The sequence below is a fragment of the Anguilla rostrata genome, chromosome 8 (assembly GCF_018555375.3).
Source record: "Anguilla rostrata isolate EN2019 chromosome 8, ASM1855537v3, whole genome shotgun sequence".
NCBI classification, from domain to species: Eukaryota; Metazoa; Chordata; class Actinopteri; order Anguilliformes; family Anguillidae; genus Anguilla; species Anguilla rostrata.
In genome coordinates this window covers 25121090-25138599 of record NC_057940.1, presented here as the reverse complement: position 1 = coordinate 25138599, position 17510 = coordinate 25121090, and the positions used below count along the sequence as shown (strand labels likewise).

The 17510-nt window shown below is 53.5% G+C and overlaps 1 protein-coding gene across 6 annotated transcripts in view; it reads right to left on the bottom strand.

The window, feature by feature from the left end:
• macf1a (microtubule actin crosslinking factor 1a) overlaps positions 1-17510 on the bottom strand; it is a 94562-nt gene that overhangs the window by 46385 nt on the left and 30667 nt on the right. For 5 of the 6 annotated variants that reach the window (XM_064347257.1, XM_064347262.1, XM_064347259.1 and 2 more), the window contains exons 32-45: positions 17261-17437; positions 16823-16946; positions 16279-16478; positions 15815-16132; positions 15312-15478; positions 14155-14311; positions 12893-13004; positions 12343-12405; positions 11390-11628; positions 10757-10886; positions 9805-10004; positions 8042-8534; positions 6371-7368; positions 4916-5416 (exon numbers count right to left, since the gene is read on the bottom strand). In XM_064347257.1, the coding sequence (XP_064203327.1) occupies positions 4916-5416; positions 6371-7368; positions 8042-8534; positions 9805-10004; positions 10757-10886; positions 11390-11628; positions 12343-12405; positions 12893-13004; positions 14155-14311; positions 15312-15478; positions 15815-16132; positions 16279-16478; positions 16823-16946; positions 17261-17437 (3879 nt within the window). The remainder of the gene's footprint in view (positions 1-4915; positions 5417-6370; positions 7369-8041; positions 8535-9804; positions 10005-10756; positions 10887-11389; positions 11629-12342; positions 12406-12892; positions 13005-14154; positions 14312-15311; positions 15479-15814; positions 16133-16278; positions 16479-16822; positions 16947-17260; positions 17438-17510) is intronic. The other variant, XM_064347260.1, reaches the window with a different exon arrangement.

Below are 17510 nucleotides of genomic sequence, written 5' to 3'. Positions count from 1 at the left end.
ATTTCTGACCCTTTCTGTCTACTGAGATTAGGCGTGTGTCTGCAGCTCCAGCTCATTGCCACCCTTCCCAAAAATGCCCTTTCAAACAGAGAGAGGCAGAACGAGAGTTATCACCACAGTTCCCACAATGCACTGCACCACATTACAGAAAGAGCACCCTGCACACCCAGACTTTATTTATCAAAATGATGGATCTTAACACACTTATTTATATATATGTTATCTTTTAAATTAAGAGGTTTTACTTGTTATTACTGGTCAGCTAAACAGAGGAGGAGAGAGAAACATGGGAGCAGAGGAGGGGGGGGCGTGGGGGGTGGGCGAAGTGTGCAGTGGAATGCTGAGGTAATTCAGAGCAGCTGAAAAAACAAGCGAGCCAAGAGTGGCAAGTGGAACGGAGACTCAACACACACACACGCTCACTCACGCACACACATAATATACACACCAGTCACAAAGAGACATAATATACACACTGCTGCTCAGATATAATATCAACACCGCACACAGACAATACACGAACACGTACACAGTCATAACATATAAATCACTACTCACACATGATACCTTCACCCCACACACACACACACACACACACACACACGAGAGAACCAGCGGAGTACAGCAAAGGTCACTCTACTCATGAAATTACCACTAATCATGTTGTCCTGAATCAAATCAACCCCTTACGGAAAATAAATAAATAAACAAAACCTGACAAGCCTCAAGCCTCAGGTCCTGTGTGAGAAGAAGCAGACTGAGGGAAAGAGGATGACAGCGTGTGTGTGTGTGTGTGTGTGAGAGAGAGAGAGAGAGAGAGAGAGAGAGTGAGTGAGTGAGAGAGAGAGAGAGAGACTGTCAGTGGTTAGAAGGTGTGCCAAATGAATGGCTACAGAATTTGTGGTTCAAGCTCTCCTACATGTGGTTCAAGTATAGCAGGGTACTGCTCATCCATTGTGCTTCAGGAAACATGATGCATGATGATGGGTTCTGCAAAACAAAGCCTGCTGGCTTATCTTGGGTTGCTTTTATGATACACCGACATTGCAAACACACCGTGACCTAAAATGCTGAGGGCTGCGTTGCCTTAGCTACACGTCAACTCCTGCAGTGGACAACTGTTTACTTCTCTGTAACATACTCAACGCCAGACTTGAGTTAACTACAGACTTCTAGCGGGTAAACCTGTTCAATTAGAAAACCAAAAAAGTTTAATTTAAGATTTTAAGCACCCTCTCCTGTGTAGTTCTGGTTTTTGAAATTGTTAGGCTATTGCAATTTAGCACAAATTTATAAGCACATGAGCCCATGACAATATGCCCACAGATGCCATTCCTGAAGGCCTGAGGGTACTGGGGGTCAGACCGTGTCACAGGGCAGGCTGGGGTCCCCAAAGGTGGGGGTGCCGAAAAAGACAGCCCTTGTTATGAGAGTAGGGAGTAGAAACTGGCGAGCCTTGTTATGAGAGACGGGGGGGGGCGATGCAGGAAGTAGGGGTGAGGACAGTGGAGACGGGGGGGTGTGATTTAGGTGCTATTCCTGCATCCCGGCCCTGCACTGGAATTCCCAGTTGGAGAGGGCAGATTAGGCCCCCTGCTCCCGGCTACCCCCAATCAGCTGTTCTGGGGCAGGGGAACGAGGGAGCACACCAGGGACTGGCAGAGAATTTGGGGGAGTCACGCCCTGTGTGTGCATGCGTGCCTGTGTGTGCGTGTGTGTGCGTGTGCGTGTGCGTGTGTGTGTGCGTGTGCGTAAGTATGTGCGTGTGTGTGTGTGTGTGTGTGTGTGGGTTGGGGGGCGTTGGGGACAGCTGGGATTCCGGACGCTCCAACAGACTGGAATTAGAAACATCCTTTCACACAGGCTGTGAGCACATTGCTTCAACACACACTACACACACCCACCCTCTGTCTCCACACACACACACACACACTCAGTTGCAGACAGTGGTCCCTCAGGATGCTTGTGAAATGAGAGACAGAGGAAAAGGAATGACGGCCAGCGCTCAGGAGAATATGAGCGAGCCTCTCTCACCGCTTCCCCCACCATCCCACCCCCCGCGCCTCAATGAGACCAGTGTTCACAACTAAAGCAATGAGAATCACTAATCTGACACCCCCCTCCCACACACACACACACACACACACACACACACGCGCACGCGCAAACACTCTGCCCCCCTGCCCTACCCCAACCCCGCACACACAGAAAATACACACGCCGATCTCTGCTCCTTCTCCCTCAACTCAGCCATGACATCATCGGTGTGAACCGAGCGTCTTTCAAACAGGGGCTGGGGGTAAGGGGGCTGGTTTTCATAGCAGCCAGACATGTTGGGTTTACGATTACCCAAATGTGTTGCCTTACAGACAAGAAAGGAAGAGGGGGATAGAGGGGGGGATGGAGGGAGGGAGGGAGGGAGGAATAGAGTGTAGGGCTGCTGTAGGGGAAAGGGGATCCTGGGGAAGTCTCTCCCTCCCTCTGTCCCAGACCAGACCCAATTCCATCGCTTTGCTAAAAATACACGCCGGTCTCTCCAGCCTCGCCTCTCCACGCTCTACATACTGGCTGCGCTTTGCTGGGCGCCGAGCTGAGCCACCCTCAGCACTGATCCCAGGTCAGTCCGCCGAGCCAGCAGCCACTGCTTATTCACATTCCATTACACTCTCGACAGACATCTGCCTTCCTCTACACTGCTCTTTCTGTCTCCCTCTCCCTCTCTCCCTCTCTCTCCCTCTCTGTGTCTGTCCTTTCTCACACACAAACACGCTTTCTTTGACAGCAGGTTCATCCAGACTAGTCTCGATAGTAAAGGAGGGAAGACGAAGAGGACAGAAATGGAAAGCGTAAAAAGAGAAAAGGGCCTGTGTGTGCAGTAGCTGTCTGGTTATTAATAGGCCCTATAAATCGGTGTGGGAGACGGGCTGTAGGCTAAAGCTACAGAAGCAGAACCCGAGGGGACAGGGAGGAGTGCAGGGAACCAGAGAGAAACGGACAGAGTGGAAGAGAGACCGAAGTACAGATATCTGCTTTATCTTGGCCTGCTACCATGTCATGCTGCAAATTAGGGTTTAGCACTGAATGAATCTCAGATATCCCAGGAAGTCTCCCTATAAAAGTGGGCTGGCTGCACTAGCAGAGGGGCACTCTTCCCACTGGACAAAATACATTCAATGGGGACACTGCACTGTAGGATGTGCTTTCTTCAAGATCATAGGTTAAACTAAGATCCTGATTCACTGTGGTAATTAAAGGTTCCATAAAAATGACTGAAGAGTAGCAATGCTGTCCACAGTGTTCCGTCTTGGCCAGATTCCAGGTTTGACATCGTCTTGACCACACACTCCTCCCCCTGGGAGTGGATAAGCACGACCCCCCCTCCTTTCCCCCGAGTTGCCTGTAAAAGATTAGTTCTCATTTGACCCTCACGGTTAAATAAAGGTTGACCAAGAATAAAATAAGTAACGCATGACCGCGCTGCTTTTCCCTCTTTACGCCACCGCAGCCGAGCAGACATCAAACCAGACTCCAAACGCTCACCAATGAATCTGCTCTGCGTCGCCCTGACCGATAACTGAGTCAATTATTTAAGCGGAGAACGCTTCCCCCCCGGCGAGGCTGACTCATGGCCAGCAGACAGCGCCTCTCCTGATGAAGTGTCCTGCAGTCCGGCGGCCGTCCCCGGTGATCTGTGTGACCCCCCCGCCTGCCCCCGGCCGTGATGGATGTGGCCGGAGAGCAGAGGAGGAGCTCTGAGGTGATCACTGTGCCGCAGTGCAGTTAAGCGCGTCGCCGTGGGAACGGGCAGGGCCAGCGGCCCCCGTCAGGCGGGGGGCCCACTCCTGCTGAACGGCCCCGGCCTGGAGATCCAGTCGGTAAATTTAGCTCCGTTTATGTTGCCGTAGTGACAAATCCTAATGAGGATCGGGCCCTGCGGCAGAAACAGCGCGAGGGGGGAGGGGGGCGTACGTGGCTCACCATGGAAACAGCACAAAATTTCTTCAAGGACGGGTGACTCAGCACCAAACTCTGTAGCCAGCAAAACTGTCCCTCCTCCGGCCTTCTCCGTCTTCTAGCCCCTCCCAACCCCACCGCTCCACTTCCTATTACCCTCCCCTCCGCTCTCATCTCCCCCTCCCCCTGACCCTCACTGCCATTCCTCTCTTTTCTCTCACCACTTACTCTTCTCTCATCTACCACTCATGAGCCCCCGGCACCCCCCCTCTGTTCCACCCCGGTCGTCTCAGGAGGGCTGAGTAAGACAGTCAGACATGAAGGCCTCTTCCCACAGAGACTCCGCGAACGCCGCGGAGAGCCTGAGGAAGGTCAGCATCGATCGGCAGGGAGAACACGAACGCCGTCCGCACAGGCAGAGCCCGTGAAACACAGACCCGTCCGCACAGGCAGAGCCCGTGAAACACAGACCCGTCCGCACAGGCAGAGCCCGTGAAACACAGACCGGTCCGCATAGGCAGAGCCCGTGAAACACAGACCGGTCCGCATAGGCAGAGCCCGTGAAACACAGACCCGTCCGCATAGGCAGAGCCCGTGAAACACAGACCCGGCCGCAGGCGAGCTCCGTGAAACACAGACACGTCCAGAAGGCGAGCCGGTGGAGAAGCTGCGCAAGACCCGTGACCAGAGTCGAAACCCTCCCCGCTGCAGTCAGAGAGGCTGACGCGGGATGGAGAGAGGGCCACTGCAGGGCAGGAAAGCGCTCTCCTGCAGTCAGAACGCAGCGAACAGCAGAGGGCGCTGTTCCACCAAAGGGCCACTGCAGAGCTGCTTATACTCATCACCTTGCCCTTCAACAAAGGGGCCGCACATAACCAGTGCAGGTCACACACTCTCCCAACACACCACAAAGTCGCGGACACGTGTAACCATGGCAGCAAAAGCGATAAGCTCCGCCTACCTTGAACTCCCGGAGCTGCTGCTTGATGACCTCCACCTCGGTGCCGACGGCGCCCTGCGCGTTGAGGCCGTCCTCGGCCCGGCCCAGCAGCCCCTGCAGCTCGGCCACGCGGGCGTAGAACTCGCGCACGCGCTCGGCGGCGGCCTGGATCTGCGCCAGGCGGGCCTGGCCCCTCTCGGCCAGCTTCCCGGCCTGCCGGCTCAGCGCCTCGGCCTCCCGCCGCAGGGCCAGCAGGTCCGGGGAGCTGCCCTCGCGCCGCAGCATGGCGGTGCAGTCGCCGCCGTGGGCCTCCAGCTCCGCGCGCAGCGCCGCCAGCTGGCCCAGGAAGCCGCGCACCGCCTCCGCCTGCGAGGCCAGCGAGTCGGCGTCCCGCCCCACCGGGCTCAGCGCGTCCAGCTCGTCGTCCAGGTCCGCCAGGCGGGAGAAGACGTCGCGCACCCGCGCCTGCACCTCGCCCACCCCCTGCAGGCGGGACTCCAGGGAGGAGCAGCACTGCTCGATCTGGGCGGGGCGGAGAGGGCGGAGAGAGGAGAGGACCGTTAATTCAGCTCAGCTGCCCGCGCGACCTCGTGCACCCTCCCAAAAACATCTCACCGATCTTAAACTCTTCTCATTTTCCTCCCCCCGTTTTCCTCCCTTTTGGAATTAGCGATTGTGCAAGCCTCCCACAGCTGCGGAGCGCCGCTCATATTCGGCTAATGAGGTAGCGCAGATCGCGCTGAGTCATGTCTTGGCTGTGGGGCGGGAGCCTGAGGTGAGAACCTCCTAACCCAGCCGCTCAGGAGCAGTGTCACACACGGCCACACAGGAGTGACGCTCCGCTGCTCCTGCCCTGGAGGATCAGCACTGCCACCTCCTGGACTCTGAGGGGCATGTTCACCATCCCGCTCAATAAACAAACTTTTACAGCTAACTTTTGGTCTATAATTACCAAAGGTTTTTACTGTACATTCTCACTGTAAGCTGAGAAAACAAAATCATAACATAATTTGACGTTTTTTAACAGATTTTAAGCACTTTAAATTGCTCTCAAGCAAAAGTATTACATGTGGTACTTAGGGGCCCGTGTTCGCAAACTGAAATGTCCGTAAACTAAAAGGCACTATAATTAACTAGACAAAGAGTCTCTCAGCATGAAGCAGACACACAAATATACACACAGACACACAGTCACACACAGACACACACAGACACACAGACACACACAGACACACACAGACACACACAGACACACACAGACACACACAGACACACACAGACACAGACACACACACACACACACAGACACACACAGACACACAGACACACACAGACACAGACACACACAGACACAGACACACACACACACACACACAGACACACAGAAAGACCCGCCCAACGGCGGCGGTAATAAACGGCGGCTTTGTGCACACGCCACACTCCGCTGATCGCTCGCGGCCCGCAGCCAGCTCTCACCTTCTCGCTGACGTCTCCAAACTCTCTCTCCATGTCCCGGGCCTGCTGCTCCAGTCGCTGGCCCCCCTGGTCCCCCGCGGCGCCCCCCGGGGCGTCCTGCACCAGTCCGCCGGCCAGGCCGCGCAGGTAGGCCACCTGCGGCTGCAGGGAGAGCAGCGCCTCCTGCTGGCCGCGCAGGCGCTCCAGGCTCTTGTTGCTGCAGGCCTGCGGGCCCAGCGCCTCCTGCACCTCGATCTGGTGGCGGGCCGACTCCAGCCTCCGCTCCACCGACTGCCGGCCCTCCTGGAACTCGCGCAGCCTCCCCGCCAGCTCCTCCAGCTGGGCGGCGCGCGCCTGCAGCCGCTCCGACAGGCTGTCCACGCGCCGGTTCAGCCCCGCCTTCTCGTCCCGCACCTCCTCCTCGCCCGCCCGGCACTGCTCCAGCAGCGCGTCGGCCGCCGCGTTCAGGGCCTCCACCAGGGGGCGGCGGCGCTCCAGGTCCAGGCCCAGCTGCCGGGTCTTCTGCAGGGCCTCCTCCAGGGCGGCGGGCTCCAGGGAGGGCTGGACCTCGCCCTCCTGCCCCTCGCAGGCCTCCACCCAGGGGGCCAGCTCGGCGCGGTGCTGCTGGTACAGCTCGGCGCGCGACAGCGCCTCCCGCAGGCGGCCGTGGCGCTCGGCGGCGCTGTGGTTGAGCGCCTCCCAGTCCTGGCGCAGCGCAGCGAGCCGCGACTGCAGGGCGGCCCTCTCCTCGCCCCCGGCGGGCAGCGAGGCCAGCAGGGACACGCCCTCGGCCTGGAGCAGGTCGTAGGAGCCGCGCTGCTGGGCCGCCCCGCGCTGGAGCTCCTCCTGCCGCTCCAGCAGGGTCCGCAGGGCCCCCGGCTCGCAGGGCAGGGCGTCGCCCGCACCCCCGGCCCGCTGCAGACCGCCCTGCTCGTCCAGCCAGCCCCGCAGCTCCTCAAACATCTGCTGGAATTGCTGCGTGCTGGACAGTGCAGCCTGCAGCTGGGACATGCTGTCCTCTGTAGAGGACACAGAGAGAGAGGCAGCATGCTTACCCACCTAGTACAGATAACCAATAACACACTACCAGCCATCTATACACCAACACCCCTTTATCTGCACATAAAGTATGTACAGTGCCTAGAAAATAAAATGTACATACACATGTACACACAATCACACGCACTCTCACAGACACACACTCACTCACACACACACACACACACACTCCCTCACACATACACACACACTCACAGATACACACTTACTCTCACTCACACTCTCACTCACACACACACACACACTCCCTCACACATACACACACACTCACACACTCTCACAGATACGCACTTACTCTCTCTCACACACACACACTCTCTCTCTCACACACACACACACACTCTCTCTCTCACACACACACACACACTCTCTCTCACACACACACACACACACACACACTCTCTCTCTCTCTCACACACACACACACTCTCTCTCACACACACACACACTCTCTCTCACACACACACACACTCTCTCTCTCACACACACACACACACTCTCTCACACACACACACACACACACACTCTCTCTCTCTCTCACACACACACACACTCTCTCTCTCACACACACACACACACTCTCTCTCTCACACACACACACACACACACACTCTCTCTCTCTCTCACACTCACCTGCTCTCTCCTCCAGGCTCCTCAGGGGGGCGCTCACGCCCTCCAGCCTCTTGCGCAGCTCGTCTCTGAGGTAGGGCTCGGCCACGATGGCGCTCAGCTCGCCGCACAGCTGCTCGGCCCGGCCCAGCTCGCCGCGCCGCTGCTCCAGCTCGGCGCGGATCTCGCCGGTCTCCTGCAGGCGGCGCCGCAGGGCCTCGGGCTGGGCGCTGAGCGAGGCCTGCGCGTCCAGCCGCTCGCCCAGCGCGCCCACGCTGAGGGCCAGCTCCCGCAGCAGCGCCTGGTAGCGCTCGCTCGTCCCCTGCGCCCGCTCGATCTGCTCCGAGCGCTGCGACAGCCGCCGCGTCAGCTCGCCCCACTGCCCGGAGACGGCCCCCAGCTCCGCCCGCACCTCCTCCTGGTCCTGCGCCTCCCCGCCGGGGGAGAGGATGCCCTCTGCGGCCTGGGTCAGCTGCTCAAACTGAGGCCTCCTGGTCTCAAACTCGCGCAGCATGAACTGGGACGGAGAGAGAGACGGACACACTATGAGCTCAGCGTGTAACCGTGGTGTGTACCTGCGCCTCCTGCATCTGCAGCAGGCTGGAGTCTATGTGCCTCTACTGCCTGTGAGTGGGTGGATGTCTGGGTGTATGTTTGTATCTGTGCTCGCTGTGTGTGGGTGGATGTCTGGGTGTATGTTTGTTCCTGTATGTGCTGTGAGTGGGTGGATGTCTGGGCGTATGTTTGTACCTGTACGTGCTGTGTGTGGGTGGATGTCTGGGTGTATGTTTGTACCTGTATTTGCTGTGTGTGTGTGGATGTCTGGGTGTATGTTTGTACCTGTACTTGCTGTGTGTGTGTGGATGTCTGGGTGTATGTTTGTATCTGTGCTCGCTGTGTGTGGGTGGATGTCTGGGTGTATGTTTGTACCTGTACTTGCTGTGTGTGTGTGGATGTCTGGGTGTATGTTTGTACCTGTACTTGCTGTGAGTGGGTGGATGTCTGGGTGTATGTTTGTATCTGTGCTCGCTGTGTGTGGGTGGATGTCTGGGTGTATGTTTGTATCTGTGCTCGCTGTGTGTGGGTGGATGTCTGGGTGTATGTTTGTTCCTGTACGTGCTGTGAGTGGGTGGATGTCTGGGTGTATGTTTGTACCTGTACTTGCTGTGTGTGTGTGGATGTCTGGGTGTATGTTTGTACCTGTACTTGCTGTGTGTGTGTGGATGTCTCTGGGTGTATGTTTGTACCTGTACTTGCTGTGTGTGTGTGGATGTCTGGGTGTATGTTTGTACCTGTACTTGCTGTGAGTGGGTGGATGTCTGGGTGTATGTTTGTATCTGTGCTCGCTGTGTGTGGGTGGATGTCTGGGTGTATGTTTGTATCTGTGCTTGCTGTGAGTGGGTGGATGTCTGGGCGTATGTTTGTACCTGTACTTGCTGTGTGTGGGTGGATGTCTGGGTGTATGTTTGTTCCTGTACGTGCTGTGAGTGGGTGGATGTCTGGGCGTATGTTTGTCCCTGTACTTGCTGTGTGTGTGTGGATGTCTGGGTGTATGTTTGTACCTGTACTTCCTGTGTGTGTGTGGATGTCTCGGTGTATGTTTGTTCCTGTACGTGCTGTGAGTGGGTGGATGTCTGGGTGTATGTTTGTACCTGTACTTGCTGTGTGTGTGTGGATGTCTGGGTGTATGTTTGTACCTGTACGTGCTGTGAGTGGGTGGATGTCTAGGTGTATGTTTGTATCTGTGCTCGCTGTGAGTGGGTGGATGTCTGGGCATATGTTTGTACCTGTACTTGCTGTTTTTGGGTGTTCAGCATGTTGGGGTCGATGCTCAGGGGCCCAAGCACACTCATCATCAGCTCCTTCTCTCGAAGCCAGGGCCCCAGCTGACTGGCTGCTGCTGCAAAACTTCCCAGCCTGTCAGCACAAGTCTCCAATTCTGCCTGTCTTTGAGCTGCCATTTGATTGGCTTTCTCCCATCTTGAGTCTGAAAGATACAAAATGGGGGGCAGGGGTGAATAAGAGTAAAGCTACAGCTTAGTGCAGCTTAGAAACCATGACAACAAAACAAAGTTCGGGGGCTCAGGAAACCATGGCAACCTGGAACTGCAGGGGATGATAAATGGCTCAGTGCGGCTATGAATAATTACCTTAATAATAGATATAGCAGGAAGAATTAAGCTTTTAAAAAAACAATAGAAATAATCTTTTTGAATTTAAAATATCCTTGCAAGCATCTCCGACAATCTACTTTAAAAGGTAATTAATTTCTTGCGCATTAGCAGAGTATCAGATTCTGATTCCTACTAACTGCCTAACTGGATATGCACTGTGATTATAACATGTGGGGTTCTGGGGATTATGTAGATACTCTTTAAATATAGATCTAATTTTAGCACTACTGCAATATTCCCGGCCATAAATGATAAATATTAATGCCTAATCCTAACACTCAAACCACACGACTTTCCTTTTCATGAAAGCTATTTGTTCTGCCCTGCTGCTGACAAGTACTGACCCCACCCCGCTGTAGCACTGACTCCACCCCTCTGTAGCACTGACCCCACCTCTCTCTGGCACTGGCCCCACCCCTCTGTGGCACTGACCCCACTTCTCTCTGGCACTGGCCCCGCCCCTCTGTAGCACTGACCCCACCTCTCTCAGGCACTGGCCCCGCCCCTCTGTAGCACTGACCCCTCCCTCTCTTAGGCACTAGTCCCGCCCCTCTGTAGCACTGACCAATGTCTCTGAGCTGCTCTTTCCACGTCTCTGTTTCAGGGGAGTCTGGGTTCTCTGCGATTAGCTGCTGTAGAGAGCTCTTCAGTTCCTCCACCTTCCCAGAATGCTCTGCCAGCTCTGACAGCAGGGCCTACGGCACACACATAGGGACAGACAGTCATGGTTGAGAGTCATAGCAGAAAGTGACCCAATGGAAGGTTTGTGTTTAAACTGGGAGGGGTTAACCCTCCCCAAAAGGACACAGGGGAGGACAACTCTGCTCCACTGCCTTACAGTTTCACCTTGTTCATTATCGGGTGCGGGCCAATACTTAAATGTGAATGAATGGCAGCAAGATGGCATCATAGTTAACAAGAGATCGGGAGGTTGCTAGTTCAAATCCTGAGAGGGACACTGTTATTGTACCCCTGAAATCAAATACTTAAGCTGAACTGCTTCAGTGAATAACCATCAGTATAAATGATTAATATGTTATAAAATATTAAAGACATCATTCATGTCTTCCTGCCAAGAAAATAAATAGTGTAATGTAATGCAATCCCTCTCTTCAAGCTTGGTTCAGTAAAGGACAAAACATGGTCATTTACATAAATTTCATTTAGCTTTCCAAAAGGGCTCTGAGACCTCCCTAACCTTGTTTTGCTGAGCCTGGGCGCGCACCGCTTCGGGTTTGGAGGGGGAGGCGGTCTGCCCGAGCGCCAGGGTGTGCTCGCGGTCGCCCAGCCAGCGGGTGAGCGCCTCGGCGTCCCGCCTGGCGCGCTGGCGCAGCTCCAGGGACGAGGCCTGGCGCCCCTGCCTCTCGCGCAGCTCCGCGCCCAACCGCTCGTACCCGCCGTTCACATCAGCCAGCGCCACCTGGATCTCCGTCAGGTCTGGGGGGAGGGGAACAGGGCATGGAGAGGGGGAGAGGAAGTGGAGGGGGGGGAGGAATTGGTGGAGGGGGGGAGAGGAAGTGGTGGGGAGGAAGAGAAAGGGAAGGAAGAAGCAGAGAAATGATGTGCCCCATCTGTGGAAAGCCTCCTGTTTTCATCTACCCTGTTAACTTTCTGATGCGCCGATGTGAAAACTGGCACGGAGTTGACGAGGGATGGCGGGTGACGGCAAAATGACGGGTACGGTGCTGACGCACAGTCAAACTCACAAACACTCACAGTGAGAGGAGAAAAGCAGAGGAGCGTGCATTGTGCCATGTGTCTGATGTGTGTGTGATGTGTGTGTGTGATGTGTGTGTGTGTGTGTGTGTGTGTGTGTGTGTGTATGGGTGTGTGATGTGTGTGTGTGTGTGATGTGTCTGATGTGTGTGTATGGGTGTGTGTATGCGTGTGTGATGTGTGTTATGTGTGTGTATGCGTGTGTGTGATGTGTGTGTATGGGTGTGTGTGTATATGTGCATGATGTGTGTGTATGGGTGTGTGATGTGTGTGTGTGTGTGTGTGATGTGTGTGGGTGTGTGATGTGTGTGTGTGTGTGTGTGATGTGTGTGTGTGTGTGTACGCATGCCTACAGCACTGTGCATGCAGGAACGCCATGTCTGTTCAGTGCTGCTGCTGTACGGTATGCAGACACGGTGAGCGAGGTGAGCTCACCTTTGCAGGTGTGAATGCCATTGATACTGCTGGGGCTGCTAGCGCCATTGAGCTGGGAAACACCTGGGAGAGAGACTCACACTAAGACTCCAGCATAGCCACGTGTGCATGCGCACGCACACACACACACACACACACGCACGCACACACACACGCACGCACGCACGCACGCACGCACGCACGCACGCACGCACGCACACGCACACACACACGCACGCACGCACACACACACGCACGCACGCACGCACGCACGCACGCACGCACACACGCACGCACACACGCATGCGCATTCACACAAAAGCTGTAACAGTGAATACAACTGAAAGACAGACATGTGCAGAGGCACACACATTCATTTCAAACGTGCACAAACACACAGGGAAGCGAACGCATGAGCACACTATCACAAACGCAAAGAGACACAGGCAAACCCAGAAGCATAAGGAATATTCAGAGTGACTGACAGACAAACGAAAACACTTAACATTCTCAGCCAAAATACCAACAGTGCAAAATACCCCCCCCCCCTTCATCCCTCCTCCGCCCTCACCGGTCTTGCTGTAAGGGGCGGTGATGCTGATGATCTGAGCTTCCAGTTCTGACCCAGTTTGGTTCAGCTCCTGGACCCGAGCCCCCTGGGCCTGCCAGTCACTGAGCAGCTCCTGAAGAACAGGAAAATTGGCACATGACCAGCGACATCATTATTAAGGGCCAGCAGAACAGCTGCGCGTACATCACCACCCAGAACAATTTAGGAACTTTCTTATACACTGTATTATGGTTCCAAAAATCTAATAGTCTACAACCTGCTGTAAAAGGTCAGCATTCCACATCTTGTGATTAACACATGCATACAATATAAAAAATATATAAAAATATATGCATATTTTAATGGCATAACAGAACTACAAATATACCGGAATGTTTGTGTCATGTGTGATGTACAGGTCAGTTAGAGAACAGTTGATTACTGAATAAATTTATCTGAAGCAAGCTGAGCATTTCATTGCTATCATGTATATCCATATATTATGGAACAAGGGCTTCTCTGGCTCACAAACTGCCAGGGGCAAACTAACCAAACCAGTTTGGACCAATCTCTAACACGTATCACAGCAAAACTTCTAGAATAGTGTATGCTGAAACAAAATTCATCACATCCTTTCAGCTGTAAAAGACCAATTTGTCTACCAGAAGAACTGTTCAACCACAGTTGCTTTCGTCAAGGCATGCCAGTCCTGGCTGACCACATTGGACTCACAAGATACTACAGTACTTCGGGTACTATTGGCAGATATAAGCAAGGCCTTTGATAGAGTTAGTCACGCAACACTGATGCTGCTCTTTTGTGAGGTCATTTCAGATCCTCGAGACATAGCATGGACTCTGAACTACCTCCATGGAAGGACTCAAAGGGCTCGCTAACCACACACAGTGACTGGACCCAAATAACCTCTGGAGGTCCTCAAGGAGGAGTTTTGTCCCCATACTTATTCATGCTCTATGAGCCATACAAGCTTGACCATCATAAAGACCCCTGTATAGGCTCAAAATGTGAAACCATGGTAAGTGTATGTGTTATCTTATTCTCTTAAAATCATATCTTGTTCTTTCTTTTACAACTGTGAAGATGAGTGTATTTAAGACATGTTTCTGCAAGACTCTTTCTATAAATAAATGAATTAATGAAATCTAGTCATCTAAACAGACCACAGCCACAGCAGTCATTCCGGGCACAGGGTCTCTAGGTATTCTGTATATAGCATCGCTATCAACACAGACACTTGTGTAGAAGCACACACACACACACACCTGCAGCTGCTGTACCCTCCTCTGCAGTGCCGCAGTACTGAGGCCGGCCTCCTCTGATGGCAGCTGCTCCTGTGTTGCCTGCAGCCACCTGAGGAGGGCGCCAGAGAGGGAGCGGAACTGCGCCAGCTGCTCCCCACACCCCTGAACAGCATTGGATCTACAGCCAGAGAAGAGACAGAGATAGACAGAGTGAAGGAGAGATGGGGAAAGGGGATTATGGGAGATATATTAAGAACAAAGCCATCTATGTGCAGTTGCAGTGGAATGTGTATCTACTGGAGGAGGGACAGAATTTTCCAGTTCTTGGCTTTGAAAAACTTGTTTGTTTCTTTAGTAGTATGTTTGGGATCATTGTCTTCCTGTAGGATGAAGCAACGTCTAATGAGTCTGGAGGCATTTTCTTGAAATTGAGAAGATAAGATGCTTCTGTGCAATTCACATTGTACCACTATCAGCACTTAGATCATCAGTGAAGACAACTGAGTCAGTACCTGTGGCAGCCATACATGCCCAACCCATAACACCCCCACCACCATGTTTCACAGATGAGGGTGGGTGCTTTGGATCTTTGGCAGTTCTTTTTGGCCTCCATACTTTGCTCTAGCCATCACTGATACAAGGGAATCTTGGTCTCAGCTGTCAACAAGACTTTTTATCCCAAAACTCTGAAGACTTTTAGGTACTTCTAGCCATCCTGTTTTTGTGGCTAACTAGTGGTTTGCATCTAGCAGTGTACCTAAAAGGTACCTACCAGGCCCTTTGCGATAACTGAGCTCACAAGCTGGTATGATCTTGACAAACGCCAATAACAGACTTCAAAGGCAATTAAAAGCCGAGTATCAAGACTAAATGCTGAACGGTCTCTCATACCAGCATTAAGGAAGCAATTGAACAAACCTGACTAATCAGAAACACCGGTGAAGCCATTTGTGCCCAATGTTTGATGCGCTGAAATAGGGGGGCTATGTATAAAAAGTACCGTAATTTCTACATAGTGAAATGAAAATATTTTAAAATACCCTTTAATAAAAGCTGAGAATCACATGTGAATTGTTTGATTACAAAGCCAAAATTGTGAAGAACAGAGCCAAATCAATAAATAAAAAAACTGTCAGTCCCAAACATTATGGAGCTCGCTATATTTTCAGTTTGCATACCTCTCGTTCACACTGGACTGCAGTCGGGCAAACTCCTCAGACACCTCTTTGACTGTGTCTAGGAGGCTCTGCGTGTTTGTGAAAACCCTAGACTGGCTCAGATTCGTTCCAAGCTCACACAGGGACTTCAGCTGATCTTCTTCCTGGTTCAGCTCCGACTTCACTTCCTGAGATGGAGGAGAAGGATTGTTTATTTGAAGATCAAAAATCAGTGCATCCACGCATTGCATCATCTGTGGGTAGCCATAGAAACCCATTCCATTATCTCTATGTCCTGCCTTTAACCCTCTCCCACCCGCCCCCATAGATGTGGTAATCCTTTCCCCTGCCCTTTCTCTATTGTCTATTTTTAAATCCTCAAATCCAAGTGGCATTAATTTCTATGGTCTGTCTGTATTCCGTAGCTAAGTAGGCCTTATCTCTAACATCTCTTTGTAGCCACTGAATTAAATAGTGATGACCACCAAGATTTGTCTGCAGGCCTTTAGCTGTGTATACCTCACCTCTATGGTTTGCTTGTAGTCCTTGACGCTGCAGTCTGGCTGGCCACCCAGGCTCAACGCTCTCTCGCGGCTTTGAGTGAAGTTGCGCAGGTCAGTGCTAAGACGCTCATAGCTCTCCAGCCGGGGCAGAAGGCCTCGCAACTCTGCCTCTCTCTCCCCCTGCTTGGCCTGGGCCTCCGTGTAGCGATGACTCAGATCCTGCAGCGCCCCCTGCAGCCCGGAGGCCGTGGTCGCATCTGCCGTCTGGAGCAGCTTGGATACCGAGTCACGCGTGGTGTCCACACTGCCCTGCCTGGACAACAGCTCCTGCCGCAATTTCTGAAGCAGAGAAGGAGCGAGGAAAAAGGAGAGAAAAAGACGGGATAGAAAGAGGGTGATAAGAGAGTTAAGAAAGGCAGGAAAGCCCACAGAGAGAGAAAATCTCAGCAGGAGGCTGGGTGAGAGGTCCAGCTGAGCCACAGTACCTGGTTCTGAGTGAGGGCATCCTGAACAGCCTGGGCGGTGGGCAGGACCGGTCCTGGAGCCAGCACCAGCCCGTTGAGCCAGGACAGGAGCGTCTGAAGCCCCTCCTGTACGCTGACTGACTGGGCCACGGCCGTCTGGAGCTGCTCCGCCCGGGCCGACACAGAGGCAGAGAGAGCGCCAAAACGACTCTCCAGGGCATCTGCACAGGGAGAGACACGGAGGAGAGGAGAGGAGGGACGAAGGAGGAAGAGGGGGGAGAACAGGGGAGCAGAAGAGATAGAGAAGTGAACAGAGAGGGAGTGACAGAATGGGTGGTGGGGGAGGTATGTAAGGCGGAGAGGAGAGGGAGGAGGGAGGAAGAGACAAGGAAAAGATGAATGGTTAAAAGGGGAAGAAGACGTGACGAGTGAAGGAGAGGAACAGGAAGGGGGAAGAGGGGACAGCGTTTATTTCATGTTTTATTAGTCAGTTTTTACACCAGTTGTTCTCAGGAAAAGGTGAGCTTATGTCAGCTGAGAATGCAGCGAGGGGCGGGGTCAGTACCCGCAGTGCTGCTGATGTCAGAGGCTCTCAGCGTCGGCGACTCCTGACCATTGGCCAGGTCCCTCCCTGCTCGCCTCACTCTCTCCAGCTGCACAGAGCGCTCGGCCAGCTCGTCCTGCACCAGCTGCGCCCCCCGGTGGACAGGGGGAGAGGAACAAACACAGCAGTGAAGTTGAGTGAGCAGGTGTAATAAAATAGGATAAAATTATTTTTCCACGTTTCCCATCTTTCTCTAGTCCCTCCCCACTATAGTTTCCTTTTTAAACCCCTCCATTATCCACCACATTCTTCCTCCTCTCTCCTTCCTTTTTCCCCTCCCTAAACATGTTCCCTCCATGTCATTCCTTCCTGTCCTCTCACCTGCAGTTTGTGTGTGTTTGTGTTCTGCAGTGTGTGTGTGTGTGTGTGTGTGTGGGCGTGCCCGTCAGTCTGTCTCACCTGTACCGCACGCAGAGTGTTCTGCAGTGTCTGTGTGTCTGTCTGCTCTCCACTCGGTCCAACCACACACTGGTTCTGTTCCTGCGCAGTCAGCCAGGACGTGAGAGAGCCCGCCTCATCCTGGTACTGCTGGTACCGGTCCAACAACCCGGACAGACGTGTGCCCAGTTCCGAGGACTGTGAAACGTCACGGAGAGAGACAGACAAACCACATTATTAATATTAATTACCCCTCAGTACGGTTGCTTAT